We start from the raw sequence: 25,605 nt of genomic DNA, 5'->3' as shown, positions 1-25,605 counted from the left end.
CCGATCATGCATACATCCTTCGGGCTCGAGTTATTCTTGCCTTTTGATCCAGGGTTGATTGGTATGGGGCTAAGTTGACAGATGAGGGATGAGCGAGGGGCTCAAGCATTCCTCCACTGTCTGATGTGGGGGTCAAGGGGCATTCGTTCGGTTCTCCACGGTCCGAAACCGAGTAGCGCTCTGCTCAGCTGTGGAAACAATATATACTCATGTTCTCGTATCGCTGACGGGGCGTTCTTCCCAACGATTCACTCGTTCTATCTACTAACATCTGGGCAAGACCTTCCGCGTCACCTTATTCAACAGCATCATCGTCAGAGATCCATCGTCAAGCACCTTGATTCAATATGCCATACCTCGGTTTGCGAGGGGGCAAGCTCCCCTTTGCAATCTCCATCACCGCAGGGGTAAGTGGCAAGGAGTAGTCAGCGAGGTGCGTCACTGACGGATCGCGCGTAGATGGGCTGGATCCTATTCGGTCTGGATGGTGAGTGATCTTCTAACCAGGAGAAGACCTCTGGTAGCTGACAAACGCCCTTTCTTAGATGCCATTCTAGGCGCGGTCATCACGACCAAAGCTTGTGAGTGTAATACACCCATTGAAATCTTGATGCCCAGTCTGACCTTGATGAGAACAGTCGAAAGCAAGTTCGGTCTTAGCACCAGTATGCAGGGTACTGTGACAAGTCTATTTGGTGAGTTCATTGACTACGCACAATTTGATCGAGGCTTACAGGAGCGCTACAGATCTCGGATGCTTCTTCGGTGCCATGGCGGTCTCTATCTTCGGAGAGAACTTCTCTCGACGTGGACTTCTTTTCATCTACGCAGTTCCCATGGTCATCGGTTCGGTCCTTCAGATCGCAGCGCAGAACACTGCCATGTTGATTGTCGGACGTATCGTCGCCGGTATCGGTTTGGGAGGGATCACTTCAACTCTCCCCAGTTGGCAAAAGTGTGTCTGTTCTTGTTTTCTCCTCAACCGACGAGCTGACCCATTGCTGTGCAGCGAGACTTCGCCCGCACATTTGCGAGGTACAGTCATTTGTACAAGTCTGAGTTTCCTGATTGTCGGACAACTCGTCGCCTATTGGGCCGCCTACGGTCTTCTTCAGCAGTATCCCAGTACGTCGAAGAGTACCTTCACCGAGCGTGACACTGACCGCGACGCAGCTCAAAACATCACCTGGCGACTGCTTTTCGCTCTTCAGACCATCAGCGTCTGTATCATGGCCTTCTTGACACTCTTCATGCCCGTTAGTGATCATGCCAGCGCTTCCCTCAGATCAGCTGACGGTGAACTGCCTAGGAATCCCCTCGTTACCTAATTGCCCACGGGAAATACGACAGAGCTCGGGGAGTTCTCTCAGCCTTGGCTGACAAGCCGGAAGACGACGTCCTCGTCAATGAACAGATGGAAGACATCACGCGCGCTATTACGTTCGAACAGGAACACGGTGTAGGGTGGGCAGACCTCTTCAAGAAGAGCCAGACTGAGGGCGGCACTCAGGAGAAGAGGCGATTGATCATTGTAGGTTACTGCATCGAGCTGTGCTATCTTACCGCAAGGCTAATTGTGTTCCACGCTTAGGCATGTGCGATCCAGATCGCGCAACCTTTCAGCGGTAGGTCCTTAGACCGGATTTGTTGGCACACATCTATATAGCACACTGCTGAACAGAGCCCGCGTAGGCTCGACTTGTCTCTCCTTTTACTTGACGACGATCTTCGAAGGTTCTGTCGGGTTCAGTGAGCACTTGTCAACGTTGATGTCTGGTTTCCTTCAAGGTCCGTACATGATACCAGCCGTGGTACAGTGCATAATCTAAAGAGTCTCTTTAGTGTGGTTCTTGGTAGCCAGTTTCGGAACATGGTATTTCATCGAGAAAGTCGGAAGACGAGTCTGCTTCATCACGACTGCGATCTGCATGGTGAGTGTAACGTGAGAGGAGCCTCGCTCTCGGACACTGATGCATGCATGTTCACGATGACTAGGGCATCACCATGGTGGTTCTGGCTGTTATGGTCGAAGTGAGTGACGTGTCGCCGCTGAACAAGTTCATGGTCTCTCAGTTGACATTCCTACCCCAAGGTCGATACTAAACCGGCTGGATACGTCGCTACGGTCGCCATCTTCTTGTATCAGTCATTCTTCACTTGGGGTTGGATGGCAGGGGTATGGTGCTACTCGAACGAGATTTTGTCAACTACTTACAGAGCCAAGGGTGGCGGGTGAGTATCGGTTCCTGCCCTGCAACATGTGATCAACTACTGACTGACCGGCCTTGGCAGTCTTTGCGTTGCCCTTCAGTGGCTGTTCGACTTTGTGATCCTCGAAGGTGAGTCAGTGATCACTGCGTGGCTGGATAAGTCTGACATGCTTGACAGTCATGCCTGATGGCATTGCCAACATCGGTTGGAGGATGTTCCTCATCTTTGCCGGTGAGTGTCTCTGCAAACTATGGAGGCAAGGAAGCTGGATGATGAAGCCATGCTGACTCCTCTGTTCTAGTCTTCAACTTCTCGTTCGCACCTTTGGTCTATTTCTTCTGTCCCGAAACAGCCGGCGTACCACTCGAATCGATCGACGCCATGTTCTTACCAGAGCTGAATCCCGTCAAGGAATCCGTCAGGATCAGAAAACATATCAAGGCAGAGGCTCAGGCTCGTAAAGAGCTGGGAGAGAAGAAGGGCGGCGAGTTGGGCAGGATCTCTTCTCTCATGGGCGAGAACAGTAAGCCTGAAGAGATCAGGGTGGAGAGGAAAGAAGAACCAATTGCCACTATTGAGTAATACCTTGAGGAGATTGTGACTGGTACATACCTCCTCATGATCTCAGTGACATTGTAGCCGAATCCCTGTGTCAACAACCTAGAATGTAGAGTACACCAGCTATTGCACAATATCAAATGCATTGCGTCCCTTCCCTCTTCTAATCGAGAATAGCACAACATAGTATAGCACAACGATTTTGATTATACCTTCATCGGTGACTTTGTGGTCAGACCTGCCATTTCCTCTTCAGCAGCTTTCAAGCCCCCCTTTCCTAATCCCTTCGTCCATAACATGATCTTGACCCATCGAGCTCTCACGTCCAGTCCTACTTCGGCTATACCTAACGTCGTATTCCAGTACACATGGGAGAAGAAGGCACGGACAAAATCCCTGAAAACGCCGAAGGAGAGACCGGTGGTCCTCAGTGAGTTGTGGAAAGATACGACATCTGCTCGCCAGACTGTTGAGAAACCGTGATCAGCATCTGCGACCAAGTACAAGAGAAGACACTTACCAGCTTCGGCGCAATATCTTGCGATGATAACAAACACCCTACTTTGCCCATGTGTGGTCGCGAGACTTTGATCAAGGGAGCGTTGCAGATCTGACAATTTGAGGATCATCAAGAGACGTCTGGTGGCGTGGTCAGTCACATATCTTTTGGATCTGAGGGGATGAGTCTGCTCACTTCGGTACTGTTCTCAACAGCTCAAAGATGGACACGATTAGACCCTCCTTCTCCATCAGCGCTCCACGTAACTTCTTTATCGAATCCTCATCGTACGTCCTCTGATCGAGCAATGAGGTCGGCCGTTTGTCACCTGTTACATCGTGGGTATTCGTATCGTCTGCCATGTTGATCTGTCCTGTTATAGCTGACTCAAGGATAGGATACTGAACAATTGCCATCAGCTATCTCTCGTTTCAATCGTACAAATTCCTTTGACAAACCATCTCATCATCAATGTTCCCCACCAATCTCGCATAGTATTTTCTCTCGGCTGTCGTCTTCTTCGACGTTTTCTTGATGAGCGATAACCAGAAATGCGCATAGTTGACTCTCAGATCATCGGGGATGTCAAAGTACTGTCCGTGATCAAGGAGACAGACGTCGAAGTTGAACGGACTTGATGAGCCCGCTGCTTTCGGTCGGATCAGCAAATTACCATGATGCGGATCGGCATGGAAATGTCCATTGATGTAAACCATCTGACTGAATATCCTTGATAGCTCTTGACTGACTTGATTCCGATCGATTGCGTGATCTTTCAGGTAGACCAGATCATCGACTCTCGCTCCATCGATGAATTCCATGACCATACATCTTCTTTCTGCCCACAAGACCTCTGGCAAGTAGAGACTCGTTTTCCCTTTGAGATGAGCGAACTCGCTTCTACATCTCGCCGAATTGGACGCTTCGTGCCGGAAATCCATTTCGAGAGGTAACATCTCGTTCATCTCTTCTCCTAACCAACTGAACTCGAAATCAGGGAAGATGTATTTGACGAAATTGATGGCAAAGTTGACTGTAACCATGTCTACCGCCGCGAACTCTTGTAAATCGGCATGCTGGACTTTGACAGCGACAGGTCGACCTGTTCCTCGATCTATCGCTCGATGGACTTGCGCGAGCGAGGCGACGCCAATAGGTCGTGCATCGAATTGAGTGAACAAGTCATCGATACCTCTGCCCAGATCCACTCGAAGCATTACATCGGTATCTTCTATTGGCGTGGGGAAACATTGGTCTTGCAGAGGTCGCATCGTATCCGTCCATTCTTTCGGCAAAAGCTGTACCGCTGCAACATGTTGACCGAGCTTGACGTAGATCCCAGAGTTCTTCTTCAATGCGGCCAACATCCTCTCCGCGCTCCGCTTATGGCAGTCCTTCCTCGCCTGTCGTCTGACATACAACTCTTCCGGCGTCAGATCTCGACCCAGAGGTGCCAATCGTTCCTCAGCAGCAAAGGTCTGCTTGTAATCGTACACGTCCGTCACGACAGCTCGCATCAGTCTTGCACACCGTACGGACGCTAAGACGGTATGTCGGAAAGGGGAGTAGGTGTAGTAGAGGATCGAGAGGACGACGAGGAGCACAAGCAGATTTCGAAGTCGTTTGATTCGTCGAGGAGACTTGGGATGTCTCGGAGGTTTTGTCGAAGAGGCAGGGTCAGAGGGGAATTGCAGATTTCGAGAGGCGTAGAAGTCATTCCTTATGGTTGTAGATATACTGCGAAATGAGGAAGTCGAGAGAGACGCACAACCATGCCTTTGACTCAGGCTTCGAGCGCACATTCGAGCTGACCCCGTCTTTGGGTTGGTCGGTAGAAGGGTGAATTGGGAAAGGTGAAGGGCCTGAAACTGCGCTACATTCTCGCGGCCGGGAGCCCTCTTGATGGCGCGATGAGCTGCTCTGGGAGTGGGTACTGATCGACAGCGGTGACCCACGAGGGAGAACATGATTGTCGTTGGGCCACTTCTGTTTTGTTTGGTTCTACATTGAAGAGGTAATGATAGCGGGGGAAATCTTTGCGAAGAGGCAGAGGTCGATGCGATCATCGGATAAATCGAAAGCTCTCTCCCGCGCCTAACTCTGTCCACCACGATCAATCATCATGTTTCGCATCTCAGCGACTGAAACAAGCGCATGCATAAAACTATGTGACTTTGCACTACTTGATTGGAACATTTGACGTGAACTTGATACGGACCAAAAGGATGGAATGTGTTATGCAAAAGATGAAGATGATGCACGAATTGTGATTTCACAAAAATGACTACAACCGATGATGAGCTCGAATGGGCGAGGATTGTGGGTGATGGCTGTGCGAGACAAAACGACACAGACACCTCACCAGTCCGAACAAGTGCATTATTGCGTATGACAGGCCGGATACTCGGGGGAGGGGTTTTTATTTCCTATTCAAGCCCTTGGGGGTAGTCCGAGAGAGGGAGGAGCTGGTGGTCTTGGAAGATATGAATGATGATATGGGGCCGAAGACGCTGTGTTCGTCATTCTCCCACCTTGTCCGCCAATGGCGCTGCTTCCTAAGGGCGGAGGCCAATAGCCGTACCTTGACGCATCAGACCTTGAGCCGGACATCTGCTGTTGAGGTGGTGGGAATCTGTCCTGTCTCAACTTGGCATCGTAATCGTGATCGTGGGGCGGTCGAGCATCGTATGGCGATGGATGAGGATCGAACCGATGGTGATGATGGCCATTATTTCCCTCAATTCGCTCCCGCTTTGGTTGAGGGTGTATAAGCTCAGGAGATTTCGGTCTGGATGTAGAAGGCTTGCCGAGGTGATAACCAATATCGCGAGGCGGGTTCCATAAGCTGAGCGGACGAGGAGGAGGAGCTTGCTGTTGGGGAGGGGAGGGCTTGTGTTGCGCCCATTCAGGTCGAGCTGTCGTGGCACGGCGCGACTCATTGTGGTGATGAGACTGGTGCGACACGGACGCTTTGATAGGCGGCGAAAGGGGTGAGTTGAAGGGTATAATGCGTCCCAACTTCTGCAGGTCGGATTGGATCTCCTCAAAACTCAGTGACTGTATTTGTTGCGAAATATCGGGGCGTTGTCTCCTCACACCGCGGACCTCGACGGGCGCTAGCTGCTGGTCTCCAGTCGATAACAGGAACTTGTCCGACAGAACCCAGCCACCGCCTCCTCTGCCAGTCTTGAGGGTAGGGAGGGTGTCCTCCTCTCGTTTGAGAGCAGTTCGCTCTGCGGTCGCGCGTGCCATTCTATGGCGATTATCCCGCACCATATCGTCGGCGAGTGCCTCCCGCTTCACCTGTTTTGATGCTATCAGCTATGGAGAGCGACATATCGATCGAAATGCTTACCCTGAAATCCGATTTGGACGCCCTCTTCTCGTGGTCCCGCATTGTGGCCAAATCCCCGATGACAGCTCTATAAGACCACATCAGTCATTTACTAAGCCTTACTGCGATGGCCATCTGCACCCACTCGTGACGCGCCTCTAGCCACTTCAGCTGCAAATTTCGACGTCGATCCAATTCTGCCCATAACCATAAAAGCTGTGGATGTGAATCGGCAAGCAACATCTCCTCTTGTTTGTCGAGACTCTCGATCGCTCTGTTGAATTACTGTTAGCTTAAGCTCCGATGGAGTGATTCGACTGTACTTACTCGTCTATGATCTTATGTTTCGCTCTCTGCCGAGCGACTGCGACCGGATCGTCAGGGTCCACTGGATGGAAGTCTCGTTAGCATGTATGCGATTGCGATTCCATAAAGCTTCAATTCACCTTCGCCTTTCTTCAGCCATTTTCTCTTCTTCCGAGGCAACCTTCTCGGGCCCCCGTTCTTCTCGTCCTTCGTGTCTGCTCGATCTTCGTCGTGCACTGACCCCTCTGCCCGCTCTTCCTCTCGATCTTGCTCAATCTCCCGCTCATATTCTGACTCTATTGTATTCTCTTCGACATCTTTTCCTCGCTCCCGCGATGGATCCACTGCCTCGTCTGCCTCTGCTTTTCTTTTTCGCCCCAACACCAAACGGATCACGTTTTTCTTCGTTGGCTCCTCCGATACGACTGGTCCCGTCAATGCAGTCATACTTTGATCAGTTATGACTGCGTCCCCTTGCCCATCAATCTCCGGCTCCCCATCTTGCTCCCGCTTAACTTCTTTTCCCCCTTCTTCCTCTTCGCCGGGTAGAAAAACGACCTGGTCGGATGGCTCGTCCTCTCCGATCTCTAGACCGAGCGCAGCCGTCTTTGTCTGATCAGTATCATAAGAGATATCGCCCTTGTGATCTCTATCTCTTCGACTGCCTGAGCTGGTTATCGATCTCTTGTCGGGAGAAGATTGCTTGGTGGGGGATCCTCCTGCATGCGAAAGACTTCGTGAGTAGCTGCGTCGAGAGCGTGTGGACATGGTGGACGAAGCGTTTGTAGGCCCTGGTGATGTCGAAGGATGCTCTCGTGCACGTCGGGGGTAGGAAGCTCTATTCGTACGATGCGTAAGTGTGCTTGAAGAGGACAATTCGGACACTGTTGCGATGGGAGCGACAGAGGGAGACAAGACGACCGACGACGACATCGGAGTAGAGGCCATATGCACAGACAGTTGACTGCGCTGTTCCACTGGAGATAATGTATCGTCAGTAGACGTCTTCGTTATCACGAACTGCGTTGTCGACACAGTCTAAAGCGAGAAGATGGGGTGATTTTCGTTACAGGTAGAAGAGGATAGATAGAACAGCCCGGAGCATACTGTTGGAAGGGGCATTGGTGATGACCCCGGTATAGCGATGTGATAGAGGTGTATTGGGGACAAGGTGAGATGTGATTGGGTAGTGATTGGGTGTAAGAACGGTATAGCAGAAGGAGGGTGAGGTTTTCTGATGCCAACATGGAATGGGAGCGCAAGTGAAAGAAAGGAAAAGGGGGGGGGGCAGGGGGAGCCGGGATGGTGCCCCGGCCCAACTTAATCAACACAGGATGATTATGTAATCCATCAGATTTGAATGATAGTGGGAGTTGGAATCAAGCAAGCCTTCGGCGGGACCTAAGATAGTGTGAATTCTCCCACGTGGTTGTCACGTTGGTTCACCCAAATCCGAATGAAGGCCGTTGAAATGGTATTTCAGGGGTGAACAGAGAGAGCAAAACCATTACCACCGCAGGAATTCAGGGAAAAACTTCCCGGCATGAGGGCAGGAGAAAGGGGATTGTAAGAGAGACAGAGAGAGAGAAAAAAAAAAGCAACAGTAAGAAAAACCCCACTGCCGACAGAATCGAGCCGTAGAAAAGAAACAAAACAGAAAAAGGAACCGAAAGATCCACAAGAAGGTAGTCGTGGATGAATCAAGATGATGATGCAAAGAGAGTAGTGCCGAGACCATCTCCAGTGGATCTCTTTGCGTCCACAACGAGAACAGATACACCAAATCGAACCGGTTCCTTGCACAGGAAACAATGCAGAAATGAAAAAAAGAACAAAAAAAAAAGCGCAGATCGTCCGCAAAGGTAATTCTCGGATTACTAGGTGGAGGTTTCCGCTACACTACGCACTTGCCCTGCACGACCCTCGCCTGCCCCTTCTCTTGGGTTCGGCGAGAGCGAGACCAGGAATCATCCGTCCATCGCACACCCGTCACGCTCATGCATCGTACATGACATGCAATATGATGCGTGTCATGCGATGCACTTGCGGGCCAGGAGGTAGGATGCACAGGATTGATGCGATGGTTCACAAGGTAGAAGGTAGAAACGGGGAGGCGAAACCGAAGTGGAGGGCGATCATGGAGTGAAATGGATTCAAACTGGAACTGATGGATCACAAAGTCGCCGCTCACTCACGTATAACGTATATGGACGTGGACAGAGAGGGGAGAGAGCGGACTCGTCTATCTATGCCTGTTGATGATCCGATCCAGAAAAGATGATCAGTACAAGCAGACGATATGTAAAGGAGAAGCGAATCTCTGAACCCTCTGCCAACATTCTCCTCGGCCCCCTCTCGGGATTGTCACAACAGTTGCTATTGAGTACACCGCATGGGCAGTACTTGTGATCACCCGTTCGAGGATCATGTACGGGACGCGGTGTTGGCGCAGAGGCAAGCGCCGATGAAATGTGTAACGTTGATGGAAATAGGTAGTAGACCGGTCACTCACCGGTTTTTTAGTGTGAATGGTTTCTTCTGATCCTGAATGCTTGTTGAGAATCAGACAAGGTGAAGTACGGTGTATGTATCTGCCAGCTTCTCGGGGGGAGGGAGAAACTGATGAAGTGTACTGTTGTACGATGGATTGAGAGTATGGATGATGATTGTCTTGGTTGACCGGGTGAGTGGTGAAGTGGTGAGTGGTAGTGAGTGGTCTGTACAAGAACGATCAGAGCGGTGGAAAAGCTAAAACGCCCCCGTGTAGTCGCATAAACTAAACTCCTGTCATCTCCTCAGGGTAAATTCAGGGTGATCACAGTGGAGGTAGTCCACCCATTCTCCCAAATAATTACCAGTACTTATTCTATTTTGATAGTCCACAGCATGCATGACCTACCACAAACAATCGTCAAATATCCTCCCATTCAAAACTTCATGCATACAACTATAGATTCACACAAAACGTCGTGATCACAGGACCAGCTCAGCCTTCCTACCACCCTGTGCACGACACACAACGGCAAAACAGTCATCGTCCGCAGCATGATAACACAACTTTTATCCACCACCCATCTGATTCACAAACGCTTCGAAATCAAACCCAAACACCTCACTTTCAGGACCATATACACCCGTTGCACCACTCGGAACCGGACCATGTCCCCCTGTCTCACCGCCGGCAAAATTTCCCACTCCTGCACCCATGCTCATCGACCTGTCTATGCCCAGAGCCATAGACATGTCCATATCGACTCCCATATGTGACTCAAAATCTGGACTGGCAGCCATGACATTGGGGATACTGGGCGGTGATTGGCCTTGCATAAAACTGCCATTCCATGACGTCGGGATTGCAGAGTTGTACTGGCTCATGGGATCTTCGGATACAAATGTCGAGGTCGTCCCCGGCGGCGCGTCATGGCTCAAGCCGAAATGGTTAGCCGAAGTCGCTATGGAAGGATCGATGGGGAAACGGGGAACGATGCCTTCGTAGACGCCAGTGTCGGCCAGTGTGACAGAAGTGGCCACCGATCCTCCCGAATTAGGCGAAGGCGTACCGTCGCCAGTCGATACGCCAATCGCCACCCCAGGGACAATGATAGTGCCACCGGGACTGGAAACGGAACGTTTGTGTAATGGTGCTTGCACTCTTCGAAGCTTGGCAGAACCCGCTAGATGGCTGAGGTCGTCTTCTTCTCCCGAAGCCTCTGCCGACGCTTTGGTCTTTGATCGCGAGGCAGCAACTAGCGCTTGATGCGCTCTTTTTCGCAATCGAAGAAGGATTGGTAAGCCCTTCTTGGCTCGACAGCCCTCACGAGCAGCAGCTGAAATATCGCACACAATGGACATGCCGTGGAAAGAGGGACTAGCGAAAGCACACGTGGGAGCTCGAATAGCGATCGCGGCTCTTGTCTCGTTGTCAGCTTGCGGGTCCGTCGAAGAGGGTGAAACCTAACTCACAAGCAGACAGCGCTTGAGAAGGCGTGGAACCAGAAGAACCACCATCTCGCAACAAGTGATGGGTGGTAGATCACAAGAGATTTCACCAGCTGAACGATCTCCTGGGCGCTCTCGAACAATGCGATGAAGCTGGATCCGAACTTGCCTTGTGAAGGATCTCCAGTGTGTTCCTTCAACGCTCGGGCGAAAAGAGGTCGATTGAGCAGTAGTCTCATCTGGGCGACCTGGAGTCGAATGCCAAAACGGTGGATGACCAAGTGCGGATGCACATTGGCATCAAGCGGGAGATCTTGTATGGCCACATTTGGTAGCAGCACCTCCGGCAAATTCTTTTTGACTATAGCAATGGTCAGCACACACAGATTAAGACACTGGCACACGCTAACTCACGCTCTCTCAGTTCAGTATCCAGTTGCGTAACCGCAGTAAAGGACACAGCTTTGGTTTGTGTTTGCTGTATTCAATGTCAGTTGGGACTGTATCCGCCTGGACTTGACGTACCACATCGATGACTCGCTCCATCATTCCCATTAGGTTGTACTATCATCAGTGTCAATATCAGTTCATCGCCCGCTCTGGACTATACGAAAGGGTAGCATACCTTGGCAAGGTGGACTGTATAGCACAACGGTCAGCTCCTCTATCGATCTAGTTCCGGGGAGCCCACTCACATCCATCCTCATCTCCGATCAGCTCTGGTACTTCTGGCATCTGGGTGTCGGACCATTTGTAGCTTGTTGAGCAAGGACTGCCGGCGTTGAATCAGATTGGATACAAGTAACGTGTAAATCATGACTCACCGTCCGAAGCATAAAGCTTGCAATCGATCGTACGTCTAACGTACACGACACGTAAGGTCTCTGCCCTGCCATAAGAGATCGTACTCACGACTAGCTCCCACCAGACGACACGTCTTTCTTCGATTTCATATTGAGACAGACCAAAGTGCGACCCATCGCGATGAAGTCCCAGCTGGGGTACTAGTCAGCTACATAGACCGGCATGATCGAAGACCAATTTTACACTCTGTGCGATCTTGACGGCAGTGCCCAAGATGGGCCAAAACACCTCAGCGCCGTTCCCTCCTGCCAAAGCAGTCAGCTTAGTGTCTCCCGGTATATTCCTGCACTTACGCTTGTCGTTCAATATATAGGTTCCCATTAGATGAAGAGCCTGCACTGTGGCAGGACTAGCATTCTCGATTCCGAGTGTGCTGATGCATGCTCGGCCGAGGAGGAAAAGCTGTTGACCACGAGGATGGACTGTTATCGCGATCGTCAGCACAGATTCAGGAGTCCATGCGCACAGCACGCTTACAAGGTGGACGATTGAGGTCGAACATGCAACCAATTGCCATTATGAGAAAGACGCAGGCCAGCTTATGAGGATTGGGAGCTGATTCCGTATCGTATGCGTTGAGTGCGTGATCGTTCTCAAACATCGTTCTTGGCAACGGTTGGTATCTGATCGCAAGGGGATTTTCATGAGGCACCGTACTCGTGTAGCTCTGACTATCACTTACTGCCAGTTCACGTTCTCCCAGTAACTCTCCACCAGCGCTCTGCCTTCCAAATCGTAATCAGGTAATTGATCCCGGAGCTTTTCCAGATCATACCGCACTTCCCCTCCAGCGAAGAGAGAAGGATGAAGTCCGAGCCCAGGCTGCTGATCATCCACACTCTGCGAGGCACGGCCGTCGACCCCTTCACTCCTTGCCAATGTAGGAGGGGTGACCATCGGTTTACTCTGCATCGAGCTTTGTCCAATTTTGGATGTTCGATTGTTACTCTCTGTTGCAGCTTGATCCTCGTCATCCGATTCCTCTCCCTCCCGCAAGTACTCGCTACCCGCAAAACTGCCAACGAATTTCGCCTGTCCCTCTTGCCCAATGGTAAGCGTACCGAACGATCCTTGCAGGACATCATCTTCCTCTCCCCAAGCGGAGTTGCCCCCCTTCTCTCTCTTGACACCGGGTCGGGGATAGGGACGAGCGACGTTCTCGCGAGGAGAGAACAGATAAGGGGATTCAAGAAGAGGATGGGGGGTGGCAGTGCTCTTTGCATGAGCTTGAGCGAGAGCGACCTCAAGGATGGATATTCGTTGATGAAGCTGGGTAGTCGTCAGTTATTGATTGGCACACATGCTTCACTGGCTCACCTCGGCAGTATCGGCAAGAATAAGCCTAGCGGTTTCCGATTAGCAGCTGATCAGCCTGTTGACGAGCGCAGCTCACCTTTTGCCCTTGCCCGTCCTCATCTCGCCGTTGGGACATATCTGAGCACATCCCCGCTTTTCGCCTAGTGGTGAAGCTGTATCAATAAGGGCCAAGCACTCGTAAAGAAAGATATCCACTCACAGGATGTACAGGGCCACTCTCTCGAACACTTGAGCTTCAATCTGTGATGATCATCAGCATCATCATCGTCAGACAAGCTCTGCGTTTCACAAGCTTCTACCGAGATCAAGCAATCGCACGCTCACCTTCGACATTCAGCGCAGCTGAAGCTCTGCCTCCCAGTCTTCTCCTTGTCGGGTTTCCCCATACTGACAGCTCTGGCTGCTCCGCTACTGGACGATGATGATGGTGGTGCGTTGCCATTCTCCATCATTGTTGCAGGTCTTGGGGGTGGAACGGGAGGTGGTGCCATTGCATTTGACCCATCTGGTCCTTGGCCATTGACAGCGACCATGAGACGACGAGGATGATGATGGTAGATGATGCTTTGATTGTATGTATGTTGGACAATAGCTTAAGTGTATGTGATGACGAAAGGTGATTTACGTCTATCCAAGATCCAACCTGATTCAGTCATGAGGGAAAGGGAAAGAAAGGCATGTGGACGACGATGAGCTCACCCAAATGTCCCCGAAAAGCTTCTTTCCTGGAAGCAGCTGATTGACGTGATCCCCCAATGTCCCTTGAAACGACCCTTCTCGATCTCGGCTTTGTTCTTTGGACCGGGGACCCGACCCGTATATGTATGTGCCTTGGCTTGGGGGGCTGCGACACTGCCGCCTCTCGTCGTGCTGTGTTTGATGTCTGAGGTGATGTTATGAGAAAAACAAAGAATAAGAATTAAGAATAAAAGCAAAGCAAGACTGGCGGCGGCGGCCTTGTCCGGTCTGATCGGTCCAGTGTGTGGTCAGGGGGCGCGGGGACGTGATGATGGCACCGAGCCAAACACACAACTGTACAGCTTCGAATTTGAACGATCAGAGGGAAAGACGAGAACGATTGGAAAGAGATGGTGTGGAGATTGAATGTCAGATGAGTGCGGGATTGACGATGGGGACTCTCGGTCATTCCTTTCACAGTGGTAGTACCTCCGTCGTATCCGCTGTTTCGAGATAGCTGAGGATTATCATTGTAAGTTAGTGTGCGGGAAGTCTGAGCTAATAGGATCATTGATTTCCTGTTCGCTTCGATGAATGCGCGGTCACTGATAGGTCAGGGTCTCTGATTGATTACAAACATTTTCCATGCCGGCCTTGATAACGATCCAATGTAACGGCGAACGGGGTTTCAGCCTGTGAGTAGTAAAGTACTAGTCGGTACGCTCGTACGTCGCCTTTTCGTTCCTCAAAGGCTTATATACTTTCGCTTTCGATCGCGCGCTACGTACTCCTCCTTTCCATCTATCATGTCTTCTTATTCTCCGTCCACGTCTTCGCGCTGGACTTGCATTTGTACATATGTCACCCTCTTGGGGCTCGCAGCCATGACTGCCGATGATATCTGGAAGACTACGGAGCATCGTACTCCAAGATCATCGTGGCCAACGTGAGAGTCATCTGCACAATCGCAAGCACCCAGCCGGAAGGCCGGGCATACGAGACGAACCATTCGAGGTCAAAAGGCGTCTTTGCCAGGAGACAGCCCTCCTCACGAGGTCGATTCACTCGACCGATACGCGGCATTGGATACACCCTTCCTCCTCGAAAAGGATGTCGGTATCACAATCATGAACGGAAGCGAGGCTGATCTCTTTCAGGCATTACGCTGATCAATTATGCTTCGTAAGAGCGTCCAAACATCGTTCCAACGATCGTTTTTGCCTGACCTGCGTTCCGGTTGCAACGCTTGTCTATTTATGATGACAATACAGCGCTGTCCACTGATACTATGAAGGGCGACTACAATCCCCGTACTTCAAAGTGCTTTTCACCTTACTGACGGCAGTCAGTGCAGATCACAATCTTTCCTCGAGGTATCACAGTGACGTGACAGCTACCGGTGGAGCTGCATATCCCCACCTCAAATAGTCGAAGTAGAGAAGCTGCCTTGACTGACTTGTACAAGCCGATCGAGATGGATTCGGCCAGGATCCCCTTCTCCTTCATCATGTAGCGCCATTTGCATAGTGTGTGAATTGGCTATGAGCATTTGATGATACGGAATTACGACGCCAAGTGGCACAATACCAAGTCATTGAGCTCGAGCCCATCGAGACAGATGAACGTCCCCGCCGTCATCCTATCTCGTCTTGCTTCTCATTTCCCCCTCATCTTTTTGCTCCATCACAGTTGTCACCTCCATCTTGCAAGACCGCCACCTCTTGAGACCGTTTCTTGGTCGTCTTTGCTCCAGAGCGATCAGTGCCCTGACCACGGCCATGTCGTTGTATCCTACATTCGAGAAAGCCTACTTCCTTCGTGCTAAACTTCCTAGACCGTCTCATCCTCCCACTGCCTCTCCGCAAACCTCTGCCAGGAAATTCAAGAACGTCTCCCGAAATCCTCGCAAGACAAAGAGGGAAAGGTTACCGGACGAAGATATTGATTGCGAGAGCACCTCGTCTGAAGATACACTGTTTGATCGCCACCTGGTTGGTTCATCGAGGTCCAACAAGGAGGGAGACAATGACGTATCTTGCTCGTCCAAGAGTCCCATGAAGAGGCGCAGGGTCGACAGGGACGCGGACTCTAATCAAGACAAGGACAAGCATGGTAGGGAAGAAAGTTGGAGGGAGGTCTTACAAGTCAAGGACGAGATCAATTGGGCAGGCGATTCGGATCTGAGCTCTATCAGCTCTGACGAGCCATTTGTAGAAGAGAGACAGGCTGAGCAAGACAACGACCTCCCTTGTCAAGGACCTGCCGAGGCTTCTCCCACCCTCAGCATCGCTCCACGCCTCAAAGGTGTGGAGGCGCCCTTGCCCTTACCCGCGATCGTCGTCACCGTTCCTACCAATGTTGACACACCAGTCGATGTCGTCAGAGTGCCCAGAACCGGGCACGAAGGGCTGTCGACCTCGAACATTCCCTCTGACGAAGATATCAACAACGCCACGACTGCAAGGTCGATATACACTCCGAACGCACCTAGCCAAGATCGAGGCACTATCTTGCAAATCGATCAAGAAGCCTCAATTTTGGACGAAGCAGACCTGACTCCCCCAGTATCGGAGCAGGTTGAATCACGATCAATCCTTCCTCAACCCGACCTCACTCGTAGAGGAGGCATACCTGGCTCAAATTTGACTCACGAACCGCCGTCAGCGCATCGTGACCTCCCGGTAGCTGACATTCTTCAAGATTCAAGAGAGAAGTCTCTTCCTCTCAAACAGTTTCATATCTCCAACATTTTTGGAAGTAGCGCTGTCAGGCTCTTCGGAAATTCCTTTGCGCCATGCAAGGATGACTGCCCCGTCACCACCAAAATCATCAATGTACCTCTACGCAGAGTCAAACTCACACTCTTCACACCCACCAATCGCGTTGAGACTTTGACGTCAACTCCAAAGTCGTCACCGACGTCAGAGCTGAAGAGCAAGATCGCATTGTCAAGACCACCCTATCGATTCTGGAAGATTTCTCCAGTGCCTGAAGAGAAACCTGGTCAAGTTCAAGCTGCTCACGACGGCCTTGAGGACGAACCCAAAAATCAGAGCCAGACTCGGTCAGAGGCTCAGAACAGCTGTGTCCCTGCCTCTCCCAGCAGACCTTTGGCCTTAACTTCCGCTGCCCATCAAATGGCAATACAGACTGATCACATCGCGACAATTTTGGCCGCAGAGATGGTCGAGGACGATCCTGAGATTTTACAGGCTGCGAGAATTTTGACCAACTTCCGACGACTCCATTCCGCCTTGGTGAGTACATGTCAGCTGGGTCTCATACAAGGAACAAGGACACGATTGTCTATAGTTACTGACCAAATTGCACACACTTGCAGAACACATGGGTCGATCAACGTATCGCTGAGATTGTGAGTCCTTGTAGGGATCCACGAGAGATTGCTTGTATTGTTTTATTGTCTGACAGCTTACCCAGCGATGGTCGCAATCCAGCAACTTCATCTCGACTCAGCGTAAAAAGACGGTTAAGAAGAATCCACCAAGGAGGAAACGTGTGATTTCCAAACGCGCAGAAAAGGCTGGGTCTTCCAGGACGATACATGGAGTCGATGAGGGCTTGAAAAGCTCTCTCAAAATCACATTGCCTTCTTGTAGCGCTTCATCGAAGAAGGTCCAACGTCAAGGTCAAGGTCAAGCGCAGCTTCGATCTCGATCTCGTGTCAGATTTGCCGATCTCGAAGAGACAGATGATGAATCACCGGCCTGGAAGCGCGATCTATTCAGTTCATCAAGTATCAGTACGACACCAATTCCCAACATCCCGGTAAGTCAAGGTCAAACAAGTCGGGATATGTATTTCTGCTGATACATACAGCCTTTATGACCTGATTCAGAGATCACCCGTCGTCCTCAGCCTCGACTCGAGTTCAGGCTCCACTCAATCCACCCCAGCATGAGTGCAGTGACACTCGTCGAATCGATAGACTTATTTGGTGATATGGCGTCAGTGTCTTGGTCAACAGTGTCACCGTATTATCATATGCGTTCAGACTATCTATATATGTATTATTTCGTACCATGGGACGTATCGTCCAAATTTGTAGGTCTACAAAACGGTCGCCATTTCACTCTCGCTTTCTCTCTCTTGTGTCAACTTGGATCGATTTGACGAGGTCTTCCCTGAGCCTTTCGAAGAGATGGAATCAGATGTTCCTTGCCCAGGCACTAACGGCGCGATTTCCACAGCCAGGCCGCGAGCAGCAGCCTTGGCTCTCCGAGAAGGTGCAGAAGCAGACGTCAATGTTGGTGCATCACCCGCTTTCGAAGTTGGTCCATTGCTCGCGGGATCCGTTGAGGATGTTGTTGAATGCGCTTCGGACTCGTAATCATCTGTGGATACTTCCGATGCTGAATCTTCGGCAGCTGGGTGCAATTCACCGGTCAGTCTGATCAGAGCAGCAGAAAGGTCGCCAACTTACCCGGATCGAGAGTTCTCCCGCTCAGCCCAAGCATGGCGTCAGCCCCTCCAGCTTGATATAACATGCTATTCCGCTTTCTTTTGATCGTTTCTTCTACATTCTCATCAAGTACAGACATGGCCGGATCCGCCGCCTCCTGCTCCACCATAGCATCTCCATCATCATCATCGAAAATTTCGCCAAAGTGGCTGACCAATTCAGCAAAGATCCCAGCAGGTATACCGAGAGTCGGCGAGAAAACGATGCCTATATTCCGCAGGGTCATTTTATTGAGAGACGCGTTACGGACGATGAGGATCAAATGAGCGGTAAGGGCTCTAAGTAGAGCATAATTGGGCGGAGGGAGTTCCGATACCAGTCGCGAGAGCTCGGCTACACGAGCGGAGAAGTCAATTAGATCTATGACGAAGGTCAGTGAGGATAACGCACTCGACTCCGATCTGGACTCACCCATCACGGCCAAGAATTTCGCATGCAAATCTCTCGTGAGCAAGCTCGTCGGCAGGTCTCGCAAGAAAGTCTTGAGCAGACCAGCTATAGCATGCGGATCCCAAAGCTCATCCACCGCAAGCAGATTCACGTCGCCTTCGGCATCAAATCGATCTTTCAGTCCCTTGATAACCGCTGAGCTTCCGCTCAATCGGTAAACTCCTTCTTCCTCCTCGGCCTTCTTCGCCTCCAGATATTCGATACACCGGAACACGATAGCTGGAAGGTTCGCGACAGAAGCAATGGCGATTGAGTCGGTCAGAGGTACTCCAAATACTGGCTTCGATACCTTCTCCTGCGTTTTACCGAAGCCCCAGAAGCCCCTGCTCTTGGCTTTTCGATCTCTGTCCTTCTCAGCACTATACCCCGGTGGAGCGTTGAGACCTTGACTGGACAAGCTGGACAAGTATGCTGGAGTATAGGAGGGACGATTGGGTACCATACTCTGCCGTTTGTTAGCACGAGGAGTAGGCTCCATGGTCGCTGGCGGTGAGCTGGATAACACGTCCGATGAAGGACTGGTCACCATTGTAATTGGATGGCTCCCATTCGAGGACGTTGACGAGTTGGCTTTGATTGCTTGAGTCAACGAAGGACGTCTTTCTTGAACCGCAGTATGCGTAGGTGTCAGTGGCGCCGACGAGGATTGTGTGGAGAGTGACGGGTTCGAAGCGTGCGAGGAGGTTGATTGACTGCTTTGGATGGTCCGTTGAGATTCTAGCGAATTGATGATACTTGGGGAAGGAGCCCCGGCAAACTTCGCATTATTCGCCACCTGCGACAACGGTTGCGCGGCAGTTACCACCACGTCCTTGCTCTGCTTTCTCACTTGACTTTTCTTGCGCATAAGACCAGAGCTTGCTGGAGCTGGAGTAGGCGTAGGCGCAACTACTACTGGTTCGGGGTCCACATGACGGACAAGGATGTCGATCCACTTATCTCGTTCCTGATCACTCTCTGCGCATAAAACGTGACGATTCGTGGACCCTTTTTTAGCTTGTTCGATAATGAGGAAGGCATGGCGGAAATCTCGTTCGTCCGTTGATTCTGATGGTCGGTTCTGACGACCGATCTGTGCGTTGGTTATCGTGATCGAGCCAAGATGACCTCCGCCCCGCTGTACGATTGTCAGTGAAGCCCCTTTCCGGGGATCGACTTCTGCACTCACAGATTCGTAATACTCCATCACCGGACCATCGAGTACGAAGTATCTCGTCTTCCAGCCGCCAAAATTCTTCCCCTTCTTCGTCAAATAACCTTCTTTTCTTCCTGCGGTACTTTTCGCCTGGACGGGATCAGTACTCAGGAAGCGACACAGGTCTGATTTATCGCTTATCGGTGCCACCAGGAGTGACTGTAGATAAGCTTCCAATGCCGTTTTTCTCTGGTCGATCTTGCTTGGTGCGAAATCTTTCCACGCCCTCCCCTCCGGTAGCGGAGCCACCATTTGCTTCCACTCCTTGCGTCCCTTTGCTGCTCGGCCTTTGATCTTCGTGTCAAGGTCAAGGAAAGCACTGAACAGCTTTGCGACATTCCACGATACTGGTTGGGCGTTAGGAGGGCGGACAGTGATCTCGATGATGAAGCAGAGTACATCACGACCGGTCGTGTTGGGAAAGACCGTGCTGCTAGGGATAGATATGCGTGCGTGAGGAAGAAGGGTAGGAGATAAGGGAGGGAGAGGACGGCTACCAAAAGTCGGCTGCGAGTTTCGCTCATCCTCTTGGTAAGGCTCAACAGATTGTCTAGGTGTAGCTGTCCCTTGGGAAGGGCGAGAGGAAGAAGATTCGAAGGAAGGCCGGACTTGCTCATCTCGCAAAGTACTTGTCGTTGTATCGTCCAATAGGGAGTGATTTGGTGATGTGGTATCTGAGCGATCCGGAGGTGGGGATTTCATGCTGGATCCTCGAGGAGGAGGAGGTTGAGCGGTCCATTCTTCCGCATCTCTCTTGTTTGGCTCAGCTACTCCAATTGTGGCCGCTAGAGCTCTTGACGAAGCCGGCGGTATTACACCATTCTCCTCTCGGCCATTTACGCTCGGACTGGCGGAATACTGAGAAGCCGGACTGAGAGTATTGTAGCTTAGACTAGGGACCATCGGTGATTTGGGATGCGTTGAGTCTTGTGGAGAGTCGGCAAGAGTCATGAAAGATGCGACTTCGGTGGCAAAGGTCATCTTGCTATCTCGTCTGGGTCGACGGTCCGCCATTGGAGAAGGGAGAAGCGTGGTGGGAGCTTGTTGTTGGGCGGGCGAACTAGGTGCCGAGCTGTTGCCCGATGACGTTTTGGGAGTTCCTGCCGCTTCCTCTGTATCGGAGTTGTGTCTTCGGATTTGGGGAGCCTCTCCTTTCAACAAGCCCAGTCCCACCGTGCTGGCACTGGCGGTGATACGTTTCATGTTGGCGACGGGTTCCAAACCAGCAGCTGTCAATCTTTTATTCGCCTTTTCCCTATCCTGCCGTAATCGATCGTTGTCAGAGGCAAGTTGAGAGCACTGCGCTCGCTGTTTCTCGATAAGCTTCCATAGTTGGGTATTTTGCGCTTGCTGTTTGACCGTTAGCAGGACGTAACGGCTCTTCACAAATGCTCACCAATGTGTTTCGATCTGACAACACGACTTCCAACGCTTTTCTGATGTCTCCTCCACTGCTACGAAGTACACTCTCGATATCGATGGTTCCTGTGGAACCTGATCGAGGACTGGACCGTGGGCTGGATGGCTGCTGAGGTGAGCCAGTAGGAGAAGGTCGGGGGCGAGAGTTTGTCGGAGTTGACTGTACAACAGACGACGGAGCGTGAAGATGATGAGGGATAGCTGATGAGGAAGAGGCAGGCATTTTGTTGAGGAAATGCACAGAGCTGTGTTGACTGAACCGAGTCAACTGTTCAGCTACAGCATTGTGGCTCGGGATCAAGGTCGCTCACCTCTATCTCATCATCGGTTGCACTCGCCTTTACTGCGAAGCACCTGCCCACAGGAATCACAGCACGAACCTACGCCGGTCTTCAGAATGTACCAGCAAAGAATAACAGCTGAACGTTGGATGCGACACTCTTTGACAAAGGAAGTCAAGGTTTCAGGTAAAAGGTGGGGACGAGGGTTTAGAAGGAAAGGGAAGCTGATGTTAAATTTCTGTGACTATTGTTCGAGAGAAGTCAGTGTCCTCCTTTATCGCGCATGACAGATGTGACAGTGAGCAAAGCTGTGCAGCGATCAATCATGACGAGAGGTGGACACGACAAAGGCGATGGGTTGTGTTCGGCGAGAAAACAAGGTGAGTCAAGCGGAATGCTTACTAGCGTCAACAGGATCGTTATACAGTCGTGCCTTGCGCTGCCGTGGCGGAACAGCCGTGCCGAAATCTGAGGCCAATTGCTACCACTAGGGAGAAGAGATATCTTGTTGACTGTGCTGGTGAATCCATCAATCGACTATCTAAATCATCACAGCTCCAGGAAAGACGCGAACATCTCTGTCAAGCCGGACAAGTCGCCCAAGATCCACGTGGTTGGACCAAAACAAAACACCCACTGTTCTCGTGTGGCGATCACCGCCACCCACACTTTTTACGGCGCGTTCAATGTCAATTCAGGGGATTGCAGTCAAGTACATACACTTTCACCCTGCGACAATGAAGAGAGATGTTTTGGCTTAACAACGCCTTTTTGCTTCGATCTGCCTCCAACCAAACGAACGCACGGATCATTTCTTTCTCTCGTGCTTGTCTTCTGACGGAGATGGCGGCGCGTCTGCGAGAGGTCCTTTGGACTAAAAAGGTCCTAGTTCCCTAGCGGATTTGAACCGCTGACCCTCGCCGACCCCCTCCTCGAAAGAACAACCGGAAAGCGACATGCTAACTACTACACCAAGGGAACGATCTCTACAATCCTATCCCCAGAGCGGAATAACTCTACACAGGATCGGTGGAGTTTGCTCAGCTATGAGACACAAGTCTTGTCTCTCGTCTCAGGTGTCTCCATGTGTGCATGCCTCGTTATACCGGCGCTGATTAGCGTAAGATACATCTGAAAGTAAGAGAAGAGGTCGAATGAATAGGTAGTTGATCTTGTTCATCGCCACGTGGATACTACGTCATGTTCAGTTCCGGCGACACACCCGTCGAGCTCAAAGCTCGATAACCATATCAATCCCAATTTTCTGGATATTTTATGGCTGCCCCAATCTGTGCAATACTGCCCTGTGCCCACATACATACGAAATGTCCTTCGACTACGTGAGAAAGATAGTATCAGGCGGCAAAGCTCGGTATGTCGACCCTGCAGCTGCGGTCGACTTGGATCTGGTATATGGTGCGTCTAAACAGGACTTCAGTCCGGCGAGTTTTAAACACTGATGATCTCGTTCATAGTGACCGACCGTATCATCATGTGTGTCCAGCCTTCTCGAAGCTTCTTGATGTTTGCCATGGGACACGAACTGATGCACGCGGTCCAGTATGGGATACCCTGCATCTGGCGTTGCGGGGTTGTACCGAAATAGACGACGCGATGTGCTCAAATTCCTCGATTCCCGTCATGGAGAGAAGTGGTGGATATGGAATCTGTACGTTCAGCATCACCCCACCACTGCATTGTCTCGAAAGTCTACTTCGCCGAACCCCTCCATCGCCGTCGCCGTTGAGACCTCTCTTGGTCTTGCCGAAGCTAATCGTAGTTGCTCACCAGATGCCCACTGTACGAGAATGCATACTCCCCGCAAAGCATGCACGGGCGAGTGTCGAGATACCCTTTCCCCGACCACCATCCCCCGCCTTTACCCCTCTTGCCCCTTGCGGTCAGGGAGATGACAGCGTGGCTACAAGGTGATCACGACAGGATAGCTATCATACATTGCAAAGCAGGAAAGGTGAGTGGTGAGATCCAGTGAGCTGAGATCTGCGCCAATGGCTGATTTGGTTGTACTTTCAGGGACGTTCCGGTACTCTTCTTTGTTCCTATCTTCTCTCTCTACCTGAATTACCTCCAGCACCACAACTCGACAGATCCTACACTCCAAAGGAGCTGGCTCTTCGGGCAGCACAGCGAGAACAGCAAAAGACCATTTCGCCCGTACCGTCCGAGGAATCTGATCGCGAGGGATGGGTCTATATCGGTGGAGGAGATGAAGTCACGGGTGTCCAGGTCACTGATCCTCACACAGAGGATGGTGCATCGACTCCTGCTCACTCTGAGAGGATCAACGTCGACCCCGTTACAAGATCTACAAATTCTTCAACGACAACGTTATCTCGACCATCACTGCCCCCTTCAGTCAATATATCCGTGTCCACGAGTCCCCCATACGATCCAATCGATATAGGGGATGAGAAGGCCCCAGGGGAAGCGGGACAAGAAGATCGCGCGGACGGGAGAGTGGATGAAGTGTTCAGATTGCATTCCAGTCGACGGATGAAGCCCACTAGTACAGGCAGAGGGGTGTCCATCCCAAGTCGTGAGTCTACCTGGATTGGGCTGAGCTGACCAAGCAGAACGCCGTTGGTGTCGCTACATCCATCTTCTCTTCAATAACCAAGCTCCACCTTCCTATCTTGCTACTAAACCGCTACGGGTACGCCTCGTCTCTGTCACGCTGCTGCTTTCTCCACCGTCTGGTTGGCAAAAACCGCTCGCATCCTTAGTAATTGGCGGTGCAGGAGGTACAGGTCAAGGCAAAGCCTGGGCTGCGGTCGCTAGATATGATGATGACTATGTCAACGATCTGAAAGCTCGAGGTGGGACGGGACAGGGAGTAGGAGGCCAAATCGCTTGGGGAGGAGTTGGTGGTGAAGGAAGTCACGACAAGAGAAAGATGTTCCGGAGCTGTGGGAAGATGGTCGCCGCTACACTGGACCAGGATATCGAAGCCGTTCTCCCGGATAATCATCAGGTATGCTTAAATCTGAGGTCTCTTATATCAGATATGCCTTGTCATATCACATGATGATAGGCTAACGAGACATTGTCGGGTCGCAGGACTACGTCGTGCATCATCTCAAACCCAATTCCAGATCTCTTATCTTAGACCGATCAAGGGAATTCAGGCTGAAATTCCATCTCGCTTCGGTGCCACTTGGATGGACATGGCTCATCCCTGCTTTCCATCTGCCCGAGCCTCGAACGACCACCGCCGAGCAGACAAGCCGTATTCACACCCTTCACTTTCCTCGGAGCCAGATTGATTTCCCACTGGGACCTGGACAGGCTATACATCAAGTTCTCGTGAGACTAGAAGAGGTGCCGGACGATGAAAAGGAGGGCACAGCAAGATTGATGGACGAGGACGAGGAGAGGGAAGAAGGGCTGGATGAGACGCGCGGGGAAAAGGTGAAAGAGGATGGGGAATAGTCCAGTGGCAATGCCGATTATATGCCGGAGCTAGTCTCATTTTCATCATAGGAAGAAGTGTAATTTCAGATAGACAACGTGTAGAACAGAGTTTGTCAAATCTGAGGGCCTTCTCATGCCGAATACCTTTTTTCACTCCCGCAGCCACAGTTCGACTACTGTTACAAGATCCGTTTCCGCTTTGCATACACATACAGCCATTGAGTGATTGATCTTGCATAATCAGGACAAGCATGAGCCGGAGACGAGACGCCACCTGGAAACCGAGCGAAGCCAAGCACGTCACGAACTTCACCACATGGACCGACGCAGTCCAACAACTCCTTTTCGTACGACCTCAAGCCTGGTCCCATCCTGATTCTCTTGTAAGATAGGTACATTCACGCTAATGATCTAGGATAGTTCTTTTCGAAACGGATGAGACCGAGACGTAAAATCAAACAGGAACGAGGGGTTTCCGAGGAGGAGAGAAGGGAAAAGGCAGTGCATGCACATACAGTGTACGAGGACAGACAGGAAAGAGAGCTGTTACGTGGTGGTTTTACAGTTACAAAAGACAGAGGAAACATGTCATGTCCCGGCCGAGAAAAACCTCGCTTACCGCGCTGCGTTATGCCATCCAGG

The 25,605-nt window shown here is 51.2% G+C and overlaps 7 protein-coding genes across 7 annotated transcripts; 3 read left to right on the top strand and 4 right to left on the bottom strand.

The window, feature by feature from the left end:
* Positions 1 to 347: 347 nt before the first annotated feature.
* IAR55_005469 (uncharacterized protein) lies at positions 348 to 2,793 on the top strand (the record flags this gene model as incomplete). Its single annotated transcript, XM_066948560.1, has 16 exons — positions 348 to 407; positions 460 to 487; positions 546 to 581; positions 639 to 695; positions 748 to 955; positions 1,010 to 1,125; positions 1,174 to 1,256; positions 1,310 to 1,531; positions 1,592 to 1,625; positions 1,693 to 1,788; positions 1,843 to 1,931; positions 1,996 to 2,031; positions 2,093 to 2,232; positions 2,293 to 2,339; positions 2,389 to 2,442; positions 2,513 to 2,793. The coding sequence occupies 16 exons, from the start codon at positions 348 to 350 to the stop codon at positions 2,791 to 2,793; spliced, it is 1,587 nt and encodes a 528-aa protein (XP_066801128.1).
* Positions 2,794 to 2,975: 182 nt separating this feature from the next.
* On the bottom strand, positions 2,976 to 5,235 carry IAR55_005468 (uncharacterized protein; the record flags this gene model as incomplete). Its single annotated transcript, XM_066948559.1, has 4 exons — positions 2,976 to 3,235; positions 3,290 to 3,408; positions 3,464 to 3,669; positions 3,727 to 5,235. 4 exons carry the CDS (start codon positions 5,233 to 5,235, stop codon positions 2,976 to 2,978), a joined length of 2,094 nt encoding a protein of 697 aa, XP_066801127.1.
* A 463-nt stretch (positions 5,236 to 5,698) lies between these two features.
* Positions 5,699 to 7,841, bottom strand: IAR55_005467 (uncharacterized protein; the record flags this gene model as incomplete). The annotated part of the gene is made up of 5 exons (XM_066948558.1): positions 5,699 to 6,571; positions 6,624 to 6,690; positions 6,748 to 6,876; positions 6,930 to 6,990; positions 7,049 to 7,841. 5 exons carry the CDS (start codon positions 7,839 to 7,841, stop codon positions 5,699 to 5,701), a joined length of 1,923 nt encoding a protein of 640 aa, XP_066801126.1.
* A 2,127-nt stretch (positions 7,842 to 9,968) lies between these two features.
* On the bottom strand, positions 9,969 to 13,561 carry IAR55_005466 (uncharacterized protein; the record flags this gene model as incomplete). Its single annotated transcript, XM_066948557.1, has 16 exons — positions 9,969 to 10,818; positions 10,872 to 11,208; positions 11,262 to 11,325; positions 11,373 to 11,411; positions 11,473 to 11,486; positions 11,543 to 11,619; positions 11,672 to 11,706; positions 11,760 to 11,843; positions 11,895 to 11,956; positions 12,005 to 12,133; positions 12,189 to 12,334; positions 12,394 to 12,980; positions 13,029 to 13,053; positions 13,105 to 13,168; positions 13,228 to 13,268; positions 13,353 to 13,561. 16 exons carry the CDS (start codon positions 13,559 to 13,561, stop codon positions 9,969 to 9,971), a joined length of 2,763 nt encoding a protein of 920 aa, XP_066801125.1.
* Positions 13,562 to 15,484: 1,923 nt separating this feature from the next.
* On the top strand, positions 15,485 to 17,625 carry IAR55_005465 (uncharacterized protein; the record flags this gene model as incomplete). Its single annotated transcript, XM_066948556.1, has 4 exons — positions 15,485 to 16,963; positions 17,047 to 17,079; positions 17,145 to 17,492; positions 17,563 to 17,625. 4 exons carry the CDS (start codon positions 15,485 to 15,487, stop codon positions 17,623 to 17,625), a joined length of 1,923 nt encoding a protein of 640 aa, XP_066801124.1.
* A 149-nt stretch (positions 17,626 to 17,774) lies between these two features.
* On the bottom strand, positions 17,775 to 21,473 carry IAR55_005464 (uncharacterized protein; the record flags this gene model as incomplete). Its single annotated transcript, XM_066948555.1, has 5 exons — positions 17,775 to 18,091; positions 18,148 to 18,546; positions 18,598 to 19,753; positions 19,805 to 21,181; positions 21,228 to 21,473. The coding sequence occupies 5 exons, from the start codon at positions 21,471 to 21,473 to the stop codon at positions 17,775 to 17,777; spliced, it is 3,495 nt and encodes a 1,164-aa protein (XP_066801123.1).
* Positions 21,474 to 22,856: 1,383 nt separating this feature from the next.
* Positions 22,857 to 24,981, top strand: IAR55_005463 (uncharacterized protein; the record flags this gene model as incomplete). The annotated part of the gene is made up of 7 exons (XM_066948554.1): positions 22,857 to 22,947; positions 23,007 to 23,025; positions 23,093 to 23,200; positions 23,323 to 23,503; positions 23,566 to 24,088; positions 24,276 to 24,523; positions 24,610 to 24,981. 7 exons carry the CDS (start codon positions 22,857 to 22,859, stop codon positions 24,979 to 24,981), a joined length of 1,542 nt encoding a protein of 513 aa, XP_066801122.1.
* Positions 24,982 to 25,605: the final 624 nt, after the last annotated feature.

The sequence above is a fragment of the Kwoniella newhampshirensis genome, chromosome 11 (genome assembly GCF_039105145.1).
Source record: "Kwoniella newhampshirensis strain CBS 13917 chromosome 11, whole genome shotgun sequence".
Classification (NCBI taxonomy): domain Eukaryota; kingdom Fungi; phylum Basidiomycota; class Tremellomycetes; order Tremellales; family Cryptococcaceae; genus Kwoniella; species Kwoniella newhampshirensis.
This window is presented reverse-complemented; position numbering and strand designations above follow the sequence as displayed.